Source organism: Ceratosolen solmsi, unplaced genomic scaffold (genome assembly GCF_000503995.2).
Source record: "Ceratosolen solmsi marchali unplaced genomic scaffold, CerSol_1.0 scaffold26, whole genome shotgun sequence".
Taxonomy (NCBI): domain Eukaryota; kingdom Metazoa; phylum Arthropoda; class Insecta; order Hymenoptera; family Agaonidae; genus Ceratosolen; species Ceratosolen solmsi.
Window position 1 is genome coordinate 1,604,915 of NW_011948442.1, and position 26,144 is coordinate 1,631,058.

General features: G+C 24.7%; 2 protein-coding genes across 3 annotated transcripts; one reads left to right on the forward strand and one right to left on the reverse strand.

Annotated features, from left to right (window-relative positions):
- Window positions 1-1,640: 1,640 nt before the first annotated feature.
- Window positions 1,641-14,229, forward strand: LOC105365806 (homeobox protein 9). Of its 2 annotated transcripts, none has more exons than XM_011504063.1 (5): window positions 1,641-2,022; window positions 6,265-6,527; window positions 9,940-10,130; window positions 11,110-11,292; window positions 13,885-14,229. In XM_011504063.1, the coding sequence occupies exons 1-5, from the start codon at window positions 1,824-1,826 to the stop codon at window positions 14,138-14,140; spliced, it is 1,092 nt and encodes a 363-aa protein (XP_011502365.1). In that variant the 5' UTR covers window positions 1,641-1,823; the 3' UTR covers window positions 14,141-14,229. The 2 variants fall into 2 exon arrangements, with proteins under 2 accessions (XP_011502365.1, XP_011502366.1); XM_011504064.1 differs by lacking the exon at window positions 13,885-14,229 and adding an exon at window positions 12,007-12,258.
- A 1,602-nt stretch (window positions 14,230-15,831) lies between these two features.
- Window positions 15,832-25,310, reverse strand: LOC105365807 (pleckstrin homology domain-containing family J member 1). Its single transcript, XM_011504065.1, has 2 exons — window positions 25,105-25,310; window positions 15,832-16,330 (listed from the first exon to the last, which is right to left on the reverse strand). Exons 1-2 carry the CDS (start codon window positions 25,193-25,195, stop codon window positions 15,849-15,851), a joined length of 573 nt encoding a protein of 190 aa, XP_011502367.1. The 5' UTR covers window positions 25,196-25,310; the 3' UTR covers window positions 15,832-15,848.
- Between the last annotated feature and the right edge of the window lie 834 nt (window positions 25,311-26,144).

Below are 26,144 nucleotides of genomic sequence, written 5' to 3' on the forward strand. Positions count from 1 at the left end.
CCAATACTGTTTTATCAAGATTTAAAACATAAGGAAAAATTGGTTTAAGTAAGAACACTAAATTTTGATTATGTGAAAAAAGTAAGACTTTTTTTTAGTTTTATTGAAAACAAATTAAAAAGATCGTAAAAAGAATTAAAAAGACCTTAAACTAAAGAAGAATTAATTTGTTTCAATAATTAGATATGATTTAAAACAAATAAATTCTTTTAAATATTGAAGTGTTTTTACGCTCGAATAGTATTATTTATAACTAATTAGGATTTTATATTATTTTATATTATTTATGTTATTAATCAAATTACTTGCAATTATTGTCTTACGAAAATAATTTTATTTAATACTAAAATTATGTTTTATTTTTTTTATATTTTTGATTAATAATAAAATTAATTATTTAATTTGTTTTACTTTCGTTTCTAAGAAAATAAAATGGAATAAAAATATTATTCATATGTATTTTATTTATGAAAATATTAATAAAAGTTAATTAAATAGTAATCAGAAATGGAAAATAAAACAAGTCCAAAGTATACAAATTTAATTTTAAACTGTATAAAAAAGTATTTCGTTTAAAATTATACAATCATAAATTATAATAAAATTAGTATTAATTAAATATCATTAATTAAATAATTACGTTCATTATAATATATTTATATTAATAAAATTAGTTGAAATAAAGTAGCTGAAATTGTTTTCAAATAAGAGATTGTTTTTTTATTACAAATTCTAATGCAATAATTATTATTATATTAATTATTTTAAATAACAGTAAAAAATGTTGAAATAAAAAATTAAATAAAATGATCATAAGAATTATTGAAAGAAAAAACATCAAAAGTATGGGTTGAAAACAAAAGAATTAAGCCCAACGATTGATTGGACGGAACGGTCGTGAGGGGAAGTTATAAAAAAGGGAAATATAAAAAATAAAATACTAAAAATCAGAGGTAATGACACGAGAAAAAAGAGAGGTAACTAGATCAAAAGTAAATGGTTGGGTGGATGGATGGATCGATGAATGGATTATATCGATGCATTATGTTGAATAGATAAATATAAATAGTACGCGCCATAAAATATGAGAGAGAGAGAGAGAGAATGTGAGAAAGAAAGAGAGCGAAACCGATCGCTCGAGGGACAGAGAGGGAGACTGTTGGTGAGAGGGAGATAGAGCGAGGAATTATGTATGGAATTATGAAGAGGGGATGTTAGCACCAGGACTGTCAAGCCGGCATTGTTGACTCGGCATGGTCGGTGGACGAGAAGAAATTCACTACACAGTTTCAGTTGCCTGGTGGCATTCGTTTCATTCAGTTTAATAAGTGAATATAAATTAGTTGTATTATAATTAAATAAGTCTTAATAAATTTCTATGCGTTGTATATTACTATATGTAAATACTTTAATTAATATATAAACACATAGAATATAAAAATTATTTCAATAATAATATGTATCAATAATTAAAACAAATAGTTGAATAATATATTAATAAGTTATTAAGTTTAATGAAATAAAAGTATTTATAAAGATTAAACATATTATGATACTATTGCATGTTGTTCAATAGTAATTTGAACATATAAATAAGTAATTTAATATATATAATGATACACAAACAAAATACAAAGAAAGTGTATAATTAAAGTTAATATTAGTGAAAAGTGTAAGAAACAAATTTTATTTATATGCATATGTGAGTGGTGTGTGTAATTTTATACGCATGTGTACATATATGTATCCATAATTTTATAACTCCGGTTGCATATGTACTCGCACTTGTGTACGTTCGATATTTTTTAAATTGCTATTCAATTATGCATTTGGACAAAAAAATCACTAATGATAAGACAAGAATACAGTACTGTTCTTGTCATTCTAATGAAAACATTCTTTCTCGTACACATCGACCGTATTGTAATAATCATAATCTTGCTGACCACCAAATTTCTCGTGTTATAAATTCTGTTATCAAGAATAACGAGTATCCGTATAAACCAATTACACAAGTATCAGGTAAGAAATAACTATATTCATTAATTTATTCTGTTCCTTTTTAAATATACAAGATTAAACCTTTATTAATTAAATAATATCGTTTTTAATTAAGATATACGTGTAAATTGTATATTATATTAACAAAGCATATACTTTATTATATATATTATTTTGTAAAATAAATACATAGCAGTAACATTATATACTGATTTTAATAAAAATTTCTATACAGTGATTGAAAGAAAAAATTAAATATTTCTACATTTTTAAAAATATAATTTATAGATTCATTACATTACAAAACAATTTTCAAATATAGATACTTGATTATTAATCTTAATACTTAATTTAAATTTTGCATTATAAAAAATTTGATAAATATTGAAAAAGTGAATATTTTTAATAGAAGATGTGTGTCACTGCTAACAATAAGATGTGATACATAAAAAACGTACACGAGGGTAAACCGTGATGTTAGTTTTGAGAACCCCGTTTTATACGAAGTGTACCTTTGCCACGTGGTGATAAATCAACTTAGATTGAATATTAATGGAAGAAAATTTTTCAATTTTTAATTAAATTTTAAAAATATAAATAACATTAAGTGATTGATGCAAAATTTTTGTACTTTTAAATACTGTGAGCAATGTCAATCAATTTATGTTACTAAAAATATATTCTGTAAAGCTAAAAACGTTTTTAGTACTTATTTTTTTATACTTACCTTTTTCGTACTTAACCAAAAAAAATGTATTTGTAAGCTGGTTTTCTTATTTTTAATATCCATGTCTGTAATATTTGATCAAAATTACTAAAAAAACTTGTCAATATTTCAAATTTTATTTTAATTATAATTACAAAAATATTTACTTAACCATTTTATTAATAAATTCTATAATAATTTCAATAATAATTCTATGATTAGTGCTATTTAATAAATACTTAAAATAAGAATCAGGAACTGAAATATTTATAATTTACTTAAATATGAATATAAATATTCTGTTATTTTTGTTTAAATATTGCACTTTTTGTTAAAATCTTACGTTCCACACATATGTTATTTAGTACTTTAAAACTCTCTATAATAATATTAATTTTATTTTACAGTTAAAGTACACATTTAATGTAATGAATTACACATAAAGTAATTTCTTAAGTTGTACAATCGCAAAATATTAATCTAAGATAAACGTTTTTTTATTATTTTATATGCATACATATTTTTTAATTTAAAAATTTCACGTATATTAATTTTATATAAGTTGGCTATGCAAAATAAGAAACTTAAAATTTTAATAAATTTCATTTGATACTAATGTAACTTTAGAAATGTCTTTTGATTTAAATGATTTGTGTGTTTCACAAAGTATAATAATATATATTTATTTAAATTTTTTATATAACATTAGATTTTTATTTTAATCTTTAAATAAGAAGAAAGCATTAAAATAGCAAGAAGATACCAGATATAATAAAATGAACGATTTTAATATAATTTCATTTAAACATTATTTTTATAAAAGTGTATTGTCGATAAAAGCTATATTTCCTTTTAATGTTATTAAATTAAATGCCATTTTCATTTTTAAAAAACCTTAAATATATTTTATGTGTTTCTTTTGGTTAATAAAGATTGTTACATTGTTACATTTGTTATTACCAAACTTAGAGCAATATTATTTAAGGGAAAGTAATATTAAAAAACAGACATCTGATGTTTTATATATTTTTTATTAATAAAACAAATTATGTATAATTCATTAAAAAAAATATTACCAATATAAATTTCTTTTAAATTAACTATCTATAAATATTAGATGTTTGTTCTTATGAAATGATAACAAAAGTTTAATTAAGTATTATAGAGAAATATTTGTTTTTAATACAACAGTATCTAAAAAGTTACAATTTTTATGAAAGGTTTCAAGAGTAAAATAGAAAATGGATGTTAAATCTAATCATAATACATGGGTTGATATGTGTAACTTAAAATTTTTTACAGTTGTATAGGGTCTTTTTATATAAAAAATTTAATGTTATTAAATTAAAAATAAAGTTTTTTGTGTAAATAAATGTTCATGTAAGTAAAGATATTAAAAAATTCTTGTAAATTTTTTTTAATAATGTATAAATTATACCTAGTATCCTTTATTTATATAACCTAAACAAATTAAAAATTAACATACATATAGAATAGAGTTACAATTTTATTATTACATTAAATTTGTTCTTTAAAAAAAAAGTAAATTAAAAAATGAATTTTAGTATAAATATAAACATTTATATCTTAATCAGTTAGTATTGATATTGTGGATTATGGGATACTGAATGTCCATTACCAATAAATTATTTTTATAAATAAATTCAATTCATATAAAATGTATTTAAAGGAATAGAAGAGGCCTGTTTTGAAAAATATTTTAATTTGTTATTGTAAATATCACTAATATTTATATGCACTATAAACATTCTGATAAAATTTTAAATAAAGGCATTTGTATTATGTTTATTATTTGTCAACCTATTGTAATATAAACCAAAATGAAAATAAATTTTATTATAATTAATAATGCTGAATTATTTTATATTTATGTATTTTCAAATGGTTAATAATTAATATTCATTATGTAATTTATTCATATGAAAGAAAAAATTAGTTTGTGATAATATATTTATATAATCAGTTATATCACATAGAATTTAATTTATTACAAATTTTTAGGTTGAATTTTTTTCATAGTATCAGTTTAGGTTCCATTTTTTTCATAGTATCAGTTAAGGTTCCATTTTTTTGCTTAATTATCATCACAAAACTTTTCTTGTTAGTATCATATATTAATTAACAATTGACAAATTTAATACAGTCTAGAAGAAAAAAAAGTCATAAGGTTGAATAATGCTAATTGGATTTGAAATTAGATCATCTAAAAAATTATAAATAAAAATGATATTTTATCATAAAATTATTGTTTAAAAAAAGAACTACTGTGATTCTTGTTTAAAATACATGATTTTTATATATCTTTAATGGTATAAAATTAAAAATCAAATAATCAATCATTAGATTTTAAATATAAATAAATATATAAAATGTTAACTTGGATGAATAATTATTTTATAATTTTTTGCACCGAATTTGAAGATAAATAAAGTAGAATTTGAAAGTTTAATTAAAAATTTTTTTTTCATATATAAATGTAAAGTCATATATAACAAATCTATCTTAATTTCATGCCTATAATGTCTTAAGTAATCTTGTCACTTTGTCACTTTACTTTTTTGTGTTATTAAACATTGTCGAATCTCTATTCTTTCTGTTTTTTTATTTATATTTTATATACCAAACTTTATCTTGGATAAAATTTATCGAAAAATAATTCATTCTTTTCTTCCTTTATAATAACTAATCAAACAAAAGTTTGAATGAAAAAGCTTTCTCAAATAAACAGTGTAACTATTAATAAAATTACTATTATAAATATTCTGTAATATATTCAATTGATAATTTGGGTTATAGAACATTAATTTTAAGCAATAAATTAAAATATATAAAATAAATTATAAAATTATATTACAATATATTAACTCTTATTAATTTACGATATATGACAGGAAAAATATTTCAATTTAACAAAAAAGTATAATTGTGTTGTGATCAAATTCATTAAAAAGTTATTGAAATTACACATTGTTAAATTATATTAAAAATTAATTTTTTATTTGATGAATACTGCATTTGTTAAAATAACAAATTTAGAATAAATTTATAAAGAACAAATTAAAAGTTTGTATCACAAAAATAATTTAAAATTATTTTTAATGTATCATATTGCTCATTAATATGAAAGCAAATATTATATATTTTATGCTTTGACAAAAACATTTGATAAACTCTGGAACCAGTATCTTATCCCAATTATTATACTTATATTTTATTTCTGTAAAATATCATTAAATGTCATTTCACATATTAAAAATACAATCGTTAAAAAAAGTCAATTAAACCAAATTTAAATTTAACAGATGATAATTTACAAAAACTTGACAAAAAATGTTTTCATTTATTAATTTAATTTCTATACATTTAATTTTTTTATATACATTCATGACTGTTTATAAAATTTGATGCAAGAATTGAATGTATTTATATCATTAATAAAAAAATTTTATTAAATATGTGCATGATTTACATAATTAATTAGTATATTGTCAGTCATTTAATAAAAAAACATATAACATTAATAAATTTTTTATTAGCCAGAGATAGATTTCCATCATCTAGTAGTACAGAAGATGATCAAAGTGGTTCGGATGCAGATCATAATTCTTTATCTTTACGTAATAAAATTTCTACGTCAAATAATACAAATTCTAATTGTATTCGTAAACGTAGAGGAAATTTGCCAAAACATTCGGTAAAAATATTAAAAAGATGGCTTTATGAACATCGATATAATGCATATCCAAGTGACACTGAAAAACTAACTTTAAGCCAAGAAGCTAATCTTACAGTCTTACAGGTAAATATATTTTAATTATAAAACAGTTGTGTTTATTTTCATTAATAGTAATACTTTCATTTTGTTATGAAGATTAAAGTTAAAATATTAATTTTTATATTGTTTTATGAAAAACGATTTACTGAATATTGATCAAATTAATTCAAAATTAATATTAAGACGATTAATCCACATTCGATCATCGTTATTATTATTATAAGTTGACAGTATTATGTACTAAAAACAAAACGATTACTAATTGAATATATGTTTGAAATAGCTGTATTATTATTATATAATTTTATATTACTTTATTCATTGTTTTCTTCTAAACAAAATATCTTGGGCTCAGGTACATCTAATAAATATTGTTATTATTCATTTAACTGCTTATATATATATATATATATATAGTCACATACTCAAGTAAAATGATTGTCGAAGTAATTACAATTTATTTTCGTTAAAATATTACAAAATATTAATAATTATCTAACGTATTTATCAAATTGATTAACTTTACTTTCACACTAATTAAACTAAAATTTAATTAGCATAATATTCATGTTTCTATTTTTATATTGTATACACTTCTATTAATCTTTTGATTTATTTATAAGGTATGATAATTTGTTTAAAAAGTGAAAATGTAGATTTATAAACATGTTTAATAATAGGAACTGATATTGAATATTAAAAAATATTATTTAAAATAAAAATTAAAAGTATTTGTTTAGTACATCATCATTCCTATCTTAATATATTATGTATCATTTAGATTTCAATTCAAATTAAATTTTTTATTTATAGGTATTTGGAAATTTGTATCTATATTTATATTTATATCAAAATACGTCGTTTGTATTAGATAAATATTTTTAAAAAAGAATAATTTGACAATTGTCATTTATTAAAAATTAAATAAAATCTTTTGTTTATAGTTAACGTATGATATCTATAGAATTAAAAAAAAATTTTATAGATACAGAATATATATTACTGTTTAAAAAGTATATATATGTTGAATGTTTGAACATTTTATAAAGTAATGGAAGAAGTTAAATAATAAAATCCATGTTTTGTTTATTTTAAATAAAAACAGTCTTAGGATTTTCATGAGAGCAAATGAATTGTTTAAATGTTAGTTTTCGTCAGATCATGGGCATATTAAAAAATTATTGAAAAATCGTTAATATAATTTATCTTTCCTTTTATTTAATTTGTATCTACTTTAAATTTTTCATCTTGCAACAAAAAATAATACATTTTAATATCTAATATCTACATAGTATATGAACGAATTGTTCTTCATTATAACAAACAACTATTTATTGTCAGTTTATTGTTTCTTGCCGATGTAATATTATAATTTATTTTTTTATTTCGAATACATGCAAATATTAAGACCTGAGACTGAGCCGTATATATGTAATCAACACCATAATATATCGTAATGCTTCAAACACATAGTGTTACGGATTGCAGCATTTTACGCGGTAAACAAAGTGGGAGAGGTAAAGACACCTGCTTAGGTCAAAATATTGCATTACAATTCCGACTAACAAGGGCCGACGAACTCTCCAAGGCTAGATTCTAGTGACATCACTTCAACTATCAGCATGACAAGAGCAATCTAGAATTCACTGGAATCGCAAGCCTGTACTATAATATTTAAGGAGACGCGCTTGACGCTCTCGCCCTCTTACTAGTTCAATCAAGCAGTCATCAAGATCGGATCGCCGTCCTACAAGTCAACACCACTTACACAGAGATCACCTCCAATACACATAGATTGTCTCCGACTAACACGTAAGCTATGCACATTCGGCTTACTACCACCACGCGGATCGACCTCACTACACTTAAGTCACGCTATTACACACGTTCTTACGTGCCATCAATGCACTGAGATCGACTCCACACGTAAGCTGCGCTATTTCACACGTTCTTACGAATCACTAACACACGGCTCCGTGAACTAAGTAAGCGGTAATACCTAGACAACGGCATCATTGCCCTTCATCAGTGACGTCACACACCTACGCCACCACTCAGGTCTCTCCAGCTTATCGGTAGCGGCAACGGCGGCATCAACTCTCCCTCCTCATCAGTGACGTCACGCACCAGCGCCCCACTCAGGCCTCTCCAGCTTATCGATAGTGGCACCGGCGGCATCCTCTTCACGGCATCATCATTGCCCTTCATCAGTGACGTCACACACCTACGCCACCACTCAGGCCTCTCCAGCTTATCGATAGTGGCAACAGCGGCGTCAACGCTCCCCTTTCACAGCGTGACACTTTTCACGGCATCATCACCTTTCATTAGCGCATCTCCCACTATCACTACGAGTCATAACCACGAGTAGGAGAATCACGCGCCATATCAAAAATACACTTACAAAATTATTATCACTCATATTACCTGAAGAAACTCTCACCTAATCATTGTATCATACATTCAATCTCACCTCAATAGATCACTGATTATTTATTATATCATTATATTCAATAAAAGGAAAACCAACTCATACAAAGGCAGTGTTGAATTATTGCATTGTCCATTCCACTTGCCAGTAAGCCTCCCCTCAACATCTCAGGGAAGCTTTTAGTCTGATCCCAGACACATAGTCATAATGCTAATAAAAATTTAATCTAGAAGTACAAAAAGGAAATACAGGTCTAACTTATATTTATATGATAATTTTTGTAAAATTTTTCAAATTTTAATTACTGGCGTGAAAGTTACTATTTATTAATACTGTTCTGATAAAATCAAAAAGAGTTCAAATCTTTTAAATTAGCTCCTTTGATTTATAGTTTGTTAGTTTTGTTAGATTTGTTATAATATTTTAATATTTCAAAAGTACAAGTTTTATTGGAATAGATTTCTTTTTTAAATATATCTATAAAAATTTATATTCTGTTTATAGTTACTTTAATTTTCTATTAGTTTTAAAAGTCAGGAAATAAATTTATAAATAAATCATTCAGAATCAATAAGAACAAGAGAATCCAATATAACATTTGTTTTATTTTAGTCAATGGTATATAAACAAAATTAATCAATACATAATTGTATTAGAATGCATTTCTTATACTTTTATCATAAATGACCCGTTAAACTGTATTATTCTGTTAAGCAACATCAACAAATCCATATAAATGCACATTTGATATTGCTATACAGTTGGTTAATATTGTTTTTAATGTGGCGGATATTAGATTTCCAATTTAAAATTTAATTACTAGTAGAAGAGGGTGAAATAATATTTTTGTAGTATTTTTTATTATAATAATATCAAAACTGCTTATAAAATGTAAAAATATATATTTTTTAAATCGTATACCTAATTATGTAAGATTATTCGATTCTGTTATATAATATAGAAATTAAGTCTTATATTTGAGTACATATTATATTGTTGTTTTAGGTTTGTAATTGGTTTATAAATGCAAGAAGACGTATTTTGCCAGAAATAATTAGGAAAGAAGGAAATGATCCACATAAATACACCTTATCTCGACGTAACAAAAAAATTTCAAATGTAAACAAACAAATTCCTAAATTGTGTTCAGAATCATCCAACAAAGATGTCGATGAATATCATAATACTGAATATCGGTTCGTATTATTTTATAATTTAAAATTATACAATCGAAAAACTATTCTAAAAGAAATAATATAAATCTATGAGTTCAGAAATGTCCGGATTGGCATTTAAATTTTTAAAATTAATTTACTTAAAATATAATCATATGGATTTATTAAAATTTTTTTTACTTTCGTAAATTATGAATAAATTAATCATTTTTATAAAAGAGTATTTTGTAATGAATGCAGCTTCCATTTCTTTCGAAGTTGAAAAAGCTTAGTAATATTAAATAGTATTTTTCTATGAATCCGTTTGTTTGGAAATAGTAAATAACTATTATACCACTTTCTAATTCAAGAAATACTTACTAAACCGTTTGAGTTGATCAGAATTATTGAAATTATATATCTTACATATGACTATATTTTTTACTCATCAACGCACAAACTCATTTAGATTATTATAAATATTGATAATCTTTTTAAATGATGAATATGTTGCTGCTTTTAATCAATTGCTGTATTACATAACATCATTTGTTATTATATATTATGTTCAGTGAAAATACTGTTGATTTTAAAACATGCCATTGATATATAACTTGTATAGAAAAGTAATTGAATAAAATTGACAAATTAGGAATGTTTTTTTTATTTTTCCGAATTCATTAAAAAGAGAATAAAACTTGTTTTGAAGTCCTATCATCATACAATAAAAAGTTCATACATGAAAATTACAAAATAAAAATGATTTAAAATTTATTTTGATTCAAAACTTCGACTGAAATTTTAAAAGTCGTTAATTCGTTAAAAAATAATTATTTAAATATTAATAGCTACAAGCGTTCAATAAGTAGTTTTGTTTACTCTAATAAACTACTGAATTTAACACAATTATAAATTATAACAAATAGATTATAATTTTATATTTATTATATTAATAAATTATTTTAAAGTAATATATATTTAAAATATTGATATTGCATAAAAAATTTTATATAATTTGCAGATGTGAAGATGACAGTCATAATGATTACATAAATGATTATGAAAATAATTCTCGTAATGATGAAAATGAAGGTCGAATTAATCAATGGACAAATTTTATTGTTTATCCATACAATAACTCGGAGGTTCAATATGTAGATCGTTTCAATTGTGTTGATTCAATATCACACCCAGCATTGAGAGGGTATGTATTATAATATGTGTTTATGCTAATTTATTGAATATCTTTTAAATATTAAAAATATTTTGTTATTAGTTAAGTAATTATCTTGGAATTATTTCAATTTTTATCAATTGAAATTATGAATTCCAACGTTGATGTAATAATTGATATTCATATTTGGTGCTATATGTTTAATATATAGATGCAATTTTCTTTATATTTATTTTTAAATGGTGGAAAACTTGTATTTTTATTAATTTTACCGTACGATTCATTTACAACATTGTATGTACTCAATTATAAAAATATTAGACTTGCATCAAAGGTATTGTTTCATACTATTTGCATCGTGTTTGGTTATAATGTAATTAAATACAAGAATATTAATATAGAAACTGTGTTTTTTATGTTATGTTTGTAATAGTAAATAAATATAAAAATAAACCTTAGTTTAGATTTTTATTTTGGCAACATTTTAAGTATATCTTTAAAATTGGAAAATAAAATAAAACAAATGAAAAGTTACTCCTTTAACCTAAATTAAACTCAAAATTTATAAGCAAAGTATGAAATAAGCATCAAAATATTTTTCGATTGTGTTGCATGAATTTCAAGTGGGCTATGTATATTAATTGTGTAAACACGTAAACAAATCCGTTAACATGAAATCGGATAATTTTGCTTTTCTCATTATAAATTATATTTATTATATTCACTTATATTCTGTATTGATAGATCACGTGCATTTAAAGAGCAAAAACCACTTTGGAATTTTTGACAATCTACAAAATTCTAGTTAATATTATATGTATTAACAATCTCTTACATTATATTTGAAGAGTATATTGTAAAAACGTTGATGTTTTAAAGAGCTATAGGCTAAAATAACTGTTTGACAGTGAATTGACATTTGAAGTGAGATCATTTGAACAAAAAATTATTAATTCATGAATATTTCTGAAATCTATATTTTATAGTATTATTGTATTGAGGTATAACAGTTTTCTGATGCAATTCTAAATAATAATTAGTAACAATAAAAACGAATATTACTATTTTATTGTCAATGAAGCATTATACGCTACTACTGACGATGAATAATAAATCAGGTTTGAAGCAATGTTTAAAATGCAGGAAAAAGGCTAAAGTTGTAATACGGGATTTTATTATCTTAGCAAGACTTTAAAGAACTGGAGGATATCTAGTATGAACCAGGTCCAGCAGAATTTTAGTAAGTGTAATTATTATTTACAAATATTAAAATTGGTAAACGTGTTTTTCTAGTTTGACAAGCTTTTGAACACACATGTCTAATTTCAAAAAATAAAAGATTAATATACATTTTTTAAAAAATGTGAAATTTTTGGTAGAATTGGTACAAATATTTATTTTTATAAGCACTGATGATAATCAGCAGCGATAAAAATGATTAAAATATATATTTCAATTTCATCTGTCCATTATTTTTAAATTGTTTAACGTTTACGTTTTAATTTTTTATCGCTAATAGTTTCAAGTTAATATTTCTATTAGTTTCTTGACTTTTTGTTTTAGATTATCATGAGATCGAAAATTACAACTGTAATCAGCATATTATGACATCTTAATTTTAATAATTGTAATTACATTAATTACATATTCCTTTTAAAACATTATTTTTAAGTATACAAACTAAAATAACATAAAATAAGTTGCTTTATTTTTTCGTATTTTAAATAAAAATTTGTTTCTTTTGTAGAAATCTTAGGTTAATTTTATATATATATATATATAAATAGTACATTTCTTAATATTTCTTACTCATATTTATTTTTATGTACAATGCAAATCAAATATTTAATCGCTATGTGTCATTCTTTATATTGGAACTAGACGATATTAATTAAATATCATTTGAATTAATACGAAAATAATAACGTTATGACAGTATACATCACTTGATTTTACTAGTCTACTTATAATGAAGTTTTAATTTGTACTAATTCCATACTATAATATATTTTAAATTTAAATTTTATTATTACATGCGCAAACATATAGTATATTATTAATTATTCTATTTTGGCATATTCTTCTGCATGCTGTACCTATGTTAAATTTTTTCTCGGCTATAATAAAAGTGATTTATCAGTTATATAATTTTATAAAAACATTTACCAGAATTATTGGTAAAATATATTAATCTTAAGTAAAAAAATATTCTATTGTATCTGTATTACCGATATGTTTTTTTATGAATAAGTAGATTATAAAAGAAAATTTTGTTTTGTAATATATTCCAAATTCGGACTGGAATTTCCAAGGTTTTTAAAAATAATTTTGTTATCAGTATCTGACACTAAATAAGGTTTTTTATTGATGAAATATATTCAATATTGCATCATTAATTATTATTTCCGTCTTTTATTTATTCGAAATCCATGCTAATATTCACTAGGTTTTGACAGTATAATTTAAGTTTGTAAAAGCGTGTCCTATTGTGACACGAACCTGTTTAGTGTAATTTGAAAAATCAAAATATTCAATGACATCAATTACAAATACAATTGATTTATATTACATACTTTTCTAATAGTCTTATTTTTATTAATATTAAATATATGTATTTTTCAGAAACGAATGTTTACCAATAGTAGAAAAATCTGTTTTTTGGAATACATCAAAAGAAAACAAAATAGATCCTACAAGCAAAATTAACAAAAATGCAGAAAAAATTCATACTAAAAGTAAAAAATCATTTTGTTGTGAAACAGCACATCCAATTTCATCTGAGGATGAGAAAGATAAATTTAAGTGTTTATACATTTTAGTAGAAGCAGCTATTGCAGTTCAACAGCTGGAAAAAAAACAAGAACAAGTTTTTGTATAGTTTAACTAATTTTTTCAATTAAGCATTTATAATGAACAAAAAATAGTTTTGAATTGTTGATTGTAATAAACCATAATTATTAGCAAAAACTTTTATTTGTATATTTTTTTCTATTAAATCTAATATTTATTACATGAATGCAATAAATTAGTAAAATATATATGATATATTATTTCAAGGATAACGATGTACAATTTTTTTTATATTTTAAAATTAGTATATATTGCATAGCGTTTGCTTCGAAATTTTAATACATATTTACACATTAAAAATTAAGGAAAGCATTTGTTAATTTTATATAAATCAATTTATTAGATTTTTATTTAAATTTATACTTCAAAAATATTTATTGAATAAATTTTTAATTATAATTAAAATATTTTCTAGTTATATTTTTAATTTGCGTATTATTATACATATTAAGATTAAGAAATTTTGATTTAGCTTAGAAATGTCATTCTATTCTATTATTCACAATGTCCAATTTATATTTTAGTTCAACGTATTAATTAGGATTTTTTATTAAGTATATTATTTAGAACCAATAAATTAAAACTGCAATTGCACTTATATCAAATACATGGTTTATATTTTATTGATTTCAGTTGAGATGAAACGAAAATCATATTAGTGTATTTATGTGTTCTTTAAAATAATATTTGTAAATTACAATTAAATATAACTATATTATATATTACATAGTTAGAACATTTCTGAAGATGAGTTAAAATAGTAATTGGGTTACAAGTAAATTTTGAAAATAATTTATTTTCAAAACATTTAAATTTACAATTATAAATTTATCCTATTTCTGTTTACTTATTTATTCAGTACTGTAAAACATTATTTAATTAATACAAATTTTCGAGATTATTATTTATATAGTTTCTAAAATTTGAATGAATCATTAAAATAATATTCAAAGCTAATTAATTTAAAGGCAAACACTGAAAATTAGTATTAACTGTATTATATTTCGTTAGTCTACATTTTTCAATAAAATTTGTATATTCATATTAGTGCAAATGAAAATGTTAATACACATTTTTTTTAAATACCAATAATTGTATTTATGAATAAGTTACTGATTTGTTATATATAATACACTTAATGTCAGTTGAATTTTGTCTTGCAATGGGTGACCATTGAAATATGAATGAATATATGCTATATCAAATGAATCCGATTGTTTTGTACCAAAGATGTTATTAAACTATTTTTATAGATTTATAGATTTTATTAGTCATATCCTTGCAATAAATTATTTTTTATGAATTTCGTAATCGGTGCGGAAAAATTGACATTTTTAATTTTTTTTCCAATTTAAGCAAGGATTATTTTATCAATATTGCTACTACATTGCACACTTGACTCATTAATATTCTCATGTTTAAAACATAAAATAACTCGTTTATTATATTCTATTATAACTGAATAAATTATGTTCGATATTGAATTAACTTTAGTAATAATGTTTAATATTAATATGTATATACGGTATCAAATAAATTAAAACATTAAATATTATGGAAAAATCAGTATCGTACAGTTCATTTTTGTTTTATTTTCACTAAAAATTGAAGAAAATTACTATAAATTTTTTTAAAGAACATAAGTTTAATTTGTAATTTTTGTTATCATCAAATGAATATCGTCAATTTGAAATATTACTGAAAATAATTATATTATTGGAGATTTATTAATTTTATTATATAAAATCAATGAGGTTTTCTTCATTTTTTACAAATTCAATTGTAGATGTTGAAGCAGATAGTGTAAAAGATTTGATATGTGATCTAAAACTTGGTTTAAATTCCCATGCTTCATCTCTTATAATACCTTTATTTCTTGGATACATTAATAATGGATCTTCTCCTGTTTTCTCACATAAAATTTGCTGTAGAAGTATTAGTCGAGATCGCCAATATCCATAGCTAGCTTGTTTAATAGCTTCCATCCAATGTTCTATGTAAGATTCTGATCGACTTCTCAATATGTGACATTTATGAGGCTCATTTCTAAAATCAATACTAAAAGCAAAATAGCTATCACGCATAACATCACCATGTACATTATAATTTTCTAAAATTATAACTCCAGATGGAAGCAATTTATCCATTTGACCCATTTCATTAATATTATTATAAAAAAGAAAATTATATCGCAATTTAAACCATCTTTCTTTAATACCTGAAAAGAAATTTATTAGACGTAATCATTGTATGCTTAGAAATTTCTTATATAAAAAAATATATAAGCACACTATATATCAATAAAATAAGGTTATAATTAAATAATTAGACAATATTTATTTTTCAATAGTTTATATGTTCTCTCATATTTTTAATATCATAACTGTTTTAATAATGAAATAATAGAAATACAAATAAATATATTTATTTGTATTAAATTTTATTTTTAAAATATTTATAAGTTTTTTATGCGTCGAATTTTATAACTATAATATTTAGATGTATTTAACATAAATTTTAAAAAATATAATGCAGTTCTGAATTTATTATACTTTTTGTTTTTCTCTTAAATTACAAACAAATACACTTGTCCAATTCTAATTAAATTCAAATTAAACCACCTTCATAGTCACTGTTCAAAAGTTGTAGTGATGTAATTCTTGGCTCGAAGTGCCAATGCTTCAATAGCTTAGTTTGCCACCCGCCCTAGCAGACGCTCGGGAAGGAGTGAGATGTAGGGGCTGTACAAGAGTCGTGAGAGTTGGTTAATTATATATTTATTATACAATTTATTACACAATTTACATATGGATGTTGTAGAATCTTCATGAATCTTATATGAAGATATGGTTTCTTGATCGACTTCTTATATAGGAGGTGTAACTACACCAAATGCCTTGAAATCGTTGAATTGTTGAAAATTGCACAGGTAAATAATTACTGCACACTTCTGATTGGAGAGTGTGAGATAATCTTGATCGTTGTCTTATGCCGGTTCTGCCGCCGGCTGACATAATTGAAGAGATAATATGTATTAACGTACTTACAGCGATGTAGTAGTTTAATATCTGATTCAGCGGTGAGAAGGACACGAATCATGTGCGGCGTGACTCCTTTACTCAGCAGCATGCACTATTCTTGATCTGCTCTTGCGGTGAGAGGGACACGAATCATGTGTGGCGTGAGTCCTTTAGTCACCAGCATGCACTATTCTTGTGGTGAATTACTAACAGTTATTTCTGCGTTGAGTGAATTTTAGACTTGGTTTCCTTGGACAATTAAATACTATTACTTGACCTTTCCCTAGACTGCTCACTCTAGCTCTTTGTGATTTGTCTTTTCGGAAGAAAGGCACTTGGCTGCCCACGCGGACTGCCTATTCCAATAATCCCCCGCGGACAGCCCTTAGCTGCCCACGCGGACTGCGTGTTCCTGGTGTCCCCCGCGGACAGCGACTTTTCGCTGCCTTGTTCCCACCTTTAAGGCTTCTTGCCATGAGTCCCCACTCAAGGAGCTTCTGGTATTAGTTTTCCAATCCGGGCGCACCGCTTTTCGACGGCATGATGAATGTGCACGCCCTTTTCCGACTTCATAAGAAATTAGGCTTAGACAATGAGTGTATCGAAGGAGTATCTCTGGCGGTAATGCGCGAAGTGGAAGTTTTACCCCTCTCCGGGACTCATCGTGGCGGGGGTGATTTTTGCTCGACGCCTTCGCTAGGCCTATGCAAGCAGCAACATTTGTCGTACTTGACAATAATGCATGCATATACCCTCGTGGCATTGAAGGCATACGTGCGACGCAGAATATCGAGAGTCGCGCGTGTCGAGTTTCGGGTTGTAACGGATTTTAAGAAATGTTTTTCATTCAATTGTTTTGAAATATTTTAATCCTCAAAATATACTTGTATAAATAGTCTAGTCGGGTTTTGATGTGAACTCACAAGGGTCGTTTTATTGCATTAAAAACAATTGCTACATCTGCAGGTAAAAGGCCATAAATGGCTGTTTACGAGTTCACATATGTACAAACCTTTTCGAGTATCATGTGGTCTTGGAGAGACTTACTTAGTTTTTCGTATCCGTTAGATAATTCCCTTTTTAATTAGCTGTTGAAGGTTTTTCTAGTAAATATAATTCGAGAGATTTTCTTTTCACTCTCGAACAGTCACAAACTCAATTTTACTTTTATTATAATAATCGATATTATTCACTTGCAACAAATAATCATTTTATATAAAGTGATGCACAAATAATACAAATTAATTTTGATAAAATTATAAATTTATTAATTATTGTAATTATATTGTGAAACTTAAATTTCATTATTTAGTTTTTTTTAATTTTTGCTACATATGTTTTTAGATAAAATAATTTTAATTATTCTTTGTAATTGACGTATAAATAAAAAGCTATATTTTTTTATGAAGTTTTTCTTTTTCAATTTCTTGTTTACCAACTGAATCTGTTAAAACTGAACCAATTAAATCTGATTAATTGATAAAATAAAAAAAAAAACAAAAATTGTCTAACTAAATATTATCGACTCTACTATTTAATAAACGATCCCTCTTTTTGTTTTAAGATATAATAATGGAAATATTATATTTTGAATTGTATATGATTATTAGGTAAAAATTGGTTCGAATATTTTTCTAAAATTTTCCATAATTAGCTTGTTCACATTAATATAAGTTATTCTAACAGTTTTTCGAACTTCGTAAATGTGCCATTGTTACGGATTGATACAGTCGAAAGCGGAATAAAAAAGTGGGAGAGGTATGAGCGCGCGAACAGTTGTTTATAAACAATAGCCAACGAACTCGAATAATGTTTCTACGCCGAAAACCCGAATATACGACTATAATTATGAAGAATTATAACAATGACACTTACAAAAACTATGCCTTATTAACGTCACGGCAAATACCGGCATAGCAACAGACACCGGATCGCTACCGGTGCCCAAAAAATTACCACGAGAATATTTAAGGACTGCGCTTGTCACGCGCCAGTCAGTCTTTGTCTTAGCTTAGCGTAACAATGATTAAGCAGTCAACACGAAGAATTCACACTCGAGTCTTTGTCTCAGTCGCAGTCTCAGTGTAGCGTAATAACGATTACGCAGTAACACAGCAAGCTCACTGTTCAAGAATGTGAGAACATTTTCTTGCCACGACTTCCCACATCGCTGGACATTCGAAATGGTCAATACATCTGGAAAACTCCAATGAATATTTAGCTTATTTACTCTTGCTTATCTAAAAACGTGCTCATGCTTTACAGTGCAGTAAAATTTTATGTGTTTATTGCCAAGAAAACTCCAACGTAGATTCTGAACGAATATCAGATGTACGTAAAATATCGAGTACAAACATTTCCTATATTTCACTGCAACCCAAATTGCGCCGCATCTAGTCGATCGCATCGGAAGATCGACCACGCTCAAGAGGACCCTTCATCTAGCCAAGTCTCAGAGAAGAGAGAGACGACCAAGGAGAGGTGACCAATAGTAAAAGCTCCCCACTTTCCGACACTTTCCCGATTACAATATTCGAGACTGAGCCCGAAATGAAATGGACATGAAGGCGTGCTCAATCCATTGTGCTGCCCAAGGTCAACCTCTGATTGAATAATTAAAAGAAGAAGGGATCCCAAGTGGAACTGAGTCAGTGAACTATTTAAGACGGGCAATGTAATGTACCACCGCTTATTCTATTCCTATTCTTCTCATGATTGAAAGGATAAATCACGACTCACTCTCACGGAGGAGGGCCAGAGAGACAAGTCGTTCAGCTGAGTCTAATAGAAGTTCTTTCTACGATTGTGAATTAGTATACAGTTGAAATTAATCTCATCAAGCTTTAGATAGCATATGTTCTGAGATTCTTGTAATCTCAGCTGGAGACAAGAAAGAAGTTAAGAACTGTAACTGTCTTTCTATTACTGTGATTCAATATACAGTCATCATACATCTCATCAAGATTAGATTGCATAAGACCAGACCACTTGTAATCTTACTTGGAGACAAGGACGGAACTTAAGACTTCACATCAAGCCAACGAAGAGAGACTGGAAAAATCACGATAAACTGCAAGTAAGTCCTTACTGCTAGTACTGTGGAAGAATCACGATACACTGCAAGTAAGTCCTTACTGCTAGTACTGATTCTTGCTTTACTTTGAAAACGGACGACTAAAGGTCCGACTACTGAAGCTTCCCAGGCGTACTCTAAAAACAAGACCAGCTATAGACGCCACACAGTGGCTTTTCATTTCTTCCATCGAACAGCAATTCGCGCCACACTGCAAGAGCACATCGCAGCAACGATCAGTTGTTGACGCCACAAGTGGCACACAGCTCCGCATAACCTCTATTTTAGGATCTTACACGGCCCATTATTCAGAGGCAACTGCAAACGCGTTGAGTTGAAACAAGATAAGATTGTAGTATTCGATCAGAGCACTACACCAACCATAACCTCAAAAGTGATAATATTCAATAGATTATAACCTATTTCTTTTCACAGTAAATCATAATCTCACCAGTTACATGCAGATAATAAGGGATTGATTATCCTCTTGTTCTCCAATAAAAAGGTATATCTCAACGTTACAAGATTATCAAGAAATATAAAGGTCATTTGTAATATCATCACGGTTAATGATCCCAACTTGAAAATAAAGTGAATTAAATGGAATAAACAGCAATAATAAAGATATGTGTTAATGATTGAATCAGTGCATTAACCCTTTACTTACCCAGCATTTCCCACACAACATCTAGTGGTTTTTGTTCTAAGTTGATTTTGCACGTTTGGCTGACGAGTCAGATTTGTGGAATTATTTTTTGAACACTCACTATTCAGTCTTCAAGCTTCTTTCTATAGTCATCACTGACTGTAGATACATACGTAAGTAATTGCTCAAACAGTAAGCAATCTAACAATACAATAGTGAAGCCACATTCTCAGAATCCGTTAATCAAACATAAACGAATAACGTGCTAGTGCTAACTTAATCAAGCGTGGAATTATCGAATCATGCTACATAAATTAACGGATCACACCGACCCTAAGATAGCAGCAAACGGTCCCCCTTTAGCAAGCTTCGGTGCGACAGCAACGGGTCTTACGCACTGACACTAAGGCAGGCGCAACCCAGTTTCACTTAGGCAGCAGCGGTACAACAGCGGCACTTCTCGGAAGGGGAATTACTCTTCAAATCACGGAGAGCATACACACTCTCCTCAGCACGTAAAACTATTGAAGAAACTTCCCCAAATTATCCGCTCGCACCTTCGTTCATTTATTTTATGATTATTAACTATTTATTATATTATATTATATTATATTATTATATTATATTATTATATTTAATAAAGGAAAGACAAGAAACACTGAATGTAGTATTGAATAATTGCATTGCCCCTTCCACTTGCCAGCAACACCTCCCCCAATATCAAAAGGAGGTTTTTAGTCTGATCCCAGACAGCCATCTTAATTTATAATTGTTCGAATTTGTATAAAAAGCATGTGAAGAATTAATTTATTCTGCTGTCTTTGTAAACTATAATAATTTAATTTAAGGAATAATTTTCTTTTGTAGTTTATTATAAAAAAGATATATTTCAAAAAGTTCAATTTTCATTAATATATTATTAAATATTACATCTAATAAAATTAATAAATGTGTGTACAACTGTAGTGCAAATATTTTGTTTTATAAGAACCAAACGATATAATATCAATACTTTCAACATGAACTTTTTTCCGGTACTTAAAGATAATTTGAATAAAATTAAATATATTGTATTCGACAATAATGCAAGCCAATGTATGATAACTATTTAACTGACATAATATATTACTATAACGTATTTTCTACATAATGAATTTAATTTAAGTCTTCGATTTATACGCAATAAATTTAAGAATTTTTTAATAATATAATTTTAAGAAATTATGGATCTACATAAACTGTGATTTTTAAAAATTGATGTATTATTAGCTATACGAAGTGCAGTTTCAGTATGTAAAGAACTTCTGGATACCATTTTGAATATTCTTATAACATTAAATGTAAAATAAAAATTTATATGAAATCAGAAATAATAGATGTTCATGTATTTGAATAGATTAATTAAATCAAGAAAAGAGCTTGAAAAGGGGCGACAATTGAATAATTCAATACATATATATAAAAATCTTAACCGTCATGGTAAAAAAGTACATCAAGAAAACCAGATTTGTATATTTTCGAACTGTAGAATAGCATAATTTTCAATATTCTCATAAAATAGTTGAATAATCGAAATGCTTTGAAGCAGCTCCTGAAATATTTTGTTGTTTAAAACATTTTGAGGATCACATAAATTTGATACTTTAAGAAACAATATCTGTTACGGTGTGATAATATTTGAAAAGAAAATTTTAAATAGATGAATAAAAAACGAAAAATAAGTTAAAATAAATGTAAATCAAATACTAGAATAAATATAGACACTCCAATGGAGAATCTCCTTAAATAAGCATTAATTAATAACAAATATTTACATACAATAATAATACAAGAATATTTCTTGTTCAACAATGATAATTAAAAATAAAACGAAATACTTCGCTAAAACGAAGTGTATTTTCTATTTATGAGCAAACACGATCGACACATGTATTGATAAATAAAAAGGGAATATATAATCAATTTGGTTACTTATTTACTTGCCCAATTCTCTCATGCTTCTAATTTTAACTTCTATTCTATCACAGTACTACCATTGAATAACAATTACGTTACACTTTAATACCACATATTAATTTTTAAATTTTTAAATTTAAGTCAAGATGATCGAGTGGTCTTAACCAGTAGAACAAAATAATGAGCATTTTTAACTGTAGGTCATTCCATTTTATTTTAATCTCAAAAAGCTATAAAACTTGACATCTTATAATATTATGATTAAATATGTTAATTTGTATAGAAATAATAACCACTTTATTACTGTAATTAAAAATACACAGATAAAAAATTAATATATATGCCAAAACAATATTATTTATTTAATTTGAATAAAAACAAAATGTTTTTGAAAATATCAATTCAGAATTTTATAAGAATATTTATATAAGATTATTTAATAAAAGTTTTTATTTCCATAAATTTTGTATACAATTTTTTATATTTTTATATTTTAATAAATTTAAATCAATGAAATAAATTATTTTTTCATGGAATATTGGTTATGAATGATTCATTTAAGAACATTGGATAATTTGTTTAAAAACTAAAAACTTTGATTCCAAAATAAATGTGTAGATTAAAGAAATTGGAAATACAAGAACTAGAGTGTATGCAACCAATGATTTTATTTTTAAAGTTTATTATTTAATGTAAAGGTTAGCATGACATTTAACATACACATTGAATTACATTTAAAAAGGAATTTACATTCTTAAGTTCAATTTTAAATTAAAATAGATTGTCTTATTATCAGAAAAGTAAAGAGTTTTAAATAATCCAATATAAACATCAATGGAACTTCTTAAACAAGTTTTAAAACAATGTTAATGATCTTCTGAAATTTGAATAAAACAGTGATGCTAATTTGAAATTAGAAAATAAATTATGGATTAAAGCACTTAAAAGAATGCATTCATAAAAATGGTACAATAAAACAAAAGTTTGAACATTTGAAAGTAGTCTTTCCTGATTAACATAAATTTATAGTATTTTAACAAATTTCAATCTTTTTAATAAGTAGCTTTATAAAAACATACATTAATAATTGTAACATAATTTTAACATTTTAAGACTAGATACAACCAATTAGATCTTCTCATATAATTAAAATATAGTGTTTAAATGCTTAAAGTTTAAAGTTATAAGATCCATTAAATCGTAGATTACTAAATTGAAGAAGAGACATCCAATCTATTTTTAATCAAAATAATTTATAGAACCAAAATTCTTTTGGTTTCTATAAATTCTAGTTGAAAGAATTTCATTTAATAAAAAATTATTTAAATTATTTAAATTATTTAATAGAAAATGTTTTACTTAACAACAATATATGCACATACTTATGAAGATAAATAAGATTCATAATATCAAAAGTAATTACTATTGAATTTACAGTTGATTTATAATTTATTAATATTATCAAAAATCATAAAAATAAATTTATTGAAGTAATTTGAATAGACACATTTTGTAATAAACTTCTCTAATAAATTTATAAGATATTTATTTTTAATAAATATAGGAAAAAAAGATCATAAAGGTAAATAATAATTAGAAAGGTTAAGAAAGATTAAAATTATATAATAAAAATTTTAATTTTAAATTGGAAGTGTTAGATAAATGAACAAATATAAAAATTAGAAAAATGATTTTTAACATTTTGTTATTTAAAATATAAATAAAATATATATACTTTACATTCACTAGTTATTAATGGGATAGTTTTAAATTTATTTAAATTTTGTCTATCAAAGCTTTTTTCTTTCACATATTCATTTTAATTCGTGAATTAATATTATAATAATTGATACAATCAATTTTTAAATAATTATCTTATTATCAAACATAATTAATATTTTAATCCAAAATTAGTTACAAACATAATTAAAGCATAACAAATTTATATTAAAATACCAAAACAATATAAATCATCGATACATAATTCTTTTTTGCATATAACAATAATTTTTTTTAATTCGTAATTATTTAATGATTAAAATTTAAAATATAAATAAAAATAAAATGTTTTTACTATATAAATGCTATAATCATGTACAAAGTTATTTATATTGATGTAAAATAATACTAATTGTAATATGAACATAATTCAAAGTTTACGTTAATAAATAATAAATTAACGTGTACTTATTTATATGATTTGTAATAAATAATTACAAAAATTTTATTCTATACTTCATTGCAATTACTAGGTGAACGTAAATAATTCAAACATTTGTATAATGTAAGTGTCAAACCTGATTTATGAGCTCTTTTGTGTTGTAAACGACCTTCTAAATCAGATGGACCAAAATATATCTCTGTTAACTCTTTATTATTAAATTTCATAATTAGTTCAAAAAATATAAAAAAGTTTAATTAATGTAGTATTAGTTAAAAGAGAAAGTTTCATTTCTTAACTATTAAATATAATTTACTTAAACTATTATTAAGGTCTAAACACAATTGCAAAAGGAATACATATAAAAAAATCAATTATTTTTTGTAATAATATATAATGAATATAAAGGTTTGATATAATTAATCTAATTATATATTAAACTTTAAACGTATGGTGATTGTGATAACGATTGATTAAGGATCTATTAAATGATTTATTAAAACTCAATAGCTCTATAATTGAATATTATTTTCATATAAGTAGTAAAGATGGTCTTATATTATTGGTACTTAAGAATACGTAAGAAGAAAAGTAAATGTAACACCAATTTAAATTAAAACATTAATATTTTTTTAAATGTTACATTTAAAATTAGATCTAATACAATTTTTCAATATTATTTAAGCAAAACTAGATGATTTATTGTTTTGATTAAAATAATTTTTTATCATAATTCACGAAATTAACCTTAGTCATAAAAGAGAAATATTAATGCTTCTGGAATTATATTTTATTTTTTTTATATGTTCAAAATAAATATACGAATTTTTTTCATTAATATTTATTTAAATAGTTAATTGAAATTATTCATTTTATTTGAAAATTATTAATAATTTTTATTTATTAAACTTAAACTGTATAATTAATATCCGTCCCATTTAACTTACCAATTTAGAATTTAAAGTCATATATTATGAAACATTAAATTTTAGTTTCATTTTTATTTTAAGACTTACATTATCTGAAGTTATTATTTAATAGAAGATACGGAATTTTTATTTAAATATGTATATAAAATTTATAAGTATTGCATACATTTTTCACAAAAATAACATATTCGTTCGCGTAAAGATTCAATATAGATAACATTTTCGATGATTGTAAATATATGATGCA

Excerpts from the sequence above, each read along its gene's own strand:
- LOC105365806 (XM_011504063.1), top strand. The coding sequence starts at position 1,824 with ATGCATTTGGACAAAAAAATCACTAATGATAAGACAAGAATACAGTAC. Across the intron at positions 6,528-9,939 it reads CTAATCTTACAGTCTTACAG|GTTTGTAATTGGTTTATAAA; the intron begins GTAAATATATTT and ends TTGTTGTTTTAG. Across the intron at positions 10,131-11,109 it reads TATCATAATACTGAATATCG|ATGTGAAGATGACAGTCATA; the intron begins GTTCGTATTATT and ends TATAATTTGCAG.
- LOC105365807 (XM_011504065.1), bottom strand. The coding sequence starts at position 25,195 with ATGAAATTTAATAATAAAGAGTTAACAGAGATATATTTTGGTCCATCT. Across the intron at positions 16,331-25,104 it reads CAAAAGAGCTCATAAATCAG|GTATTAAAGAAAGATGGTTT; the intron begins GTTTGACACTTA and ends ATTTCTTTTCAG.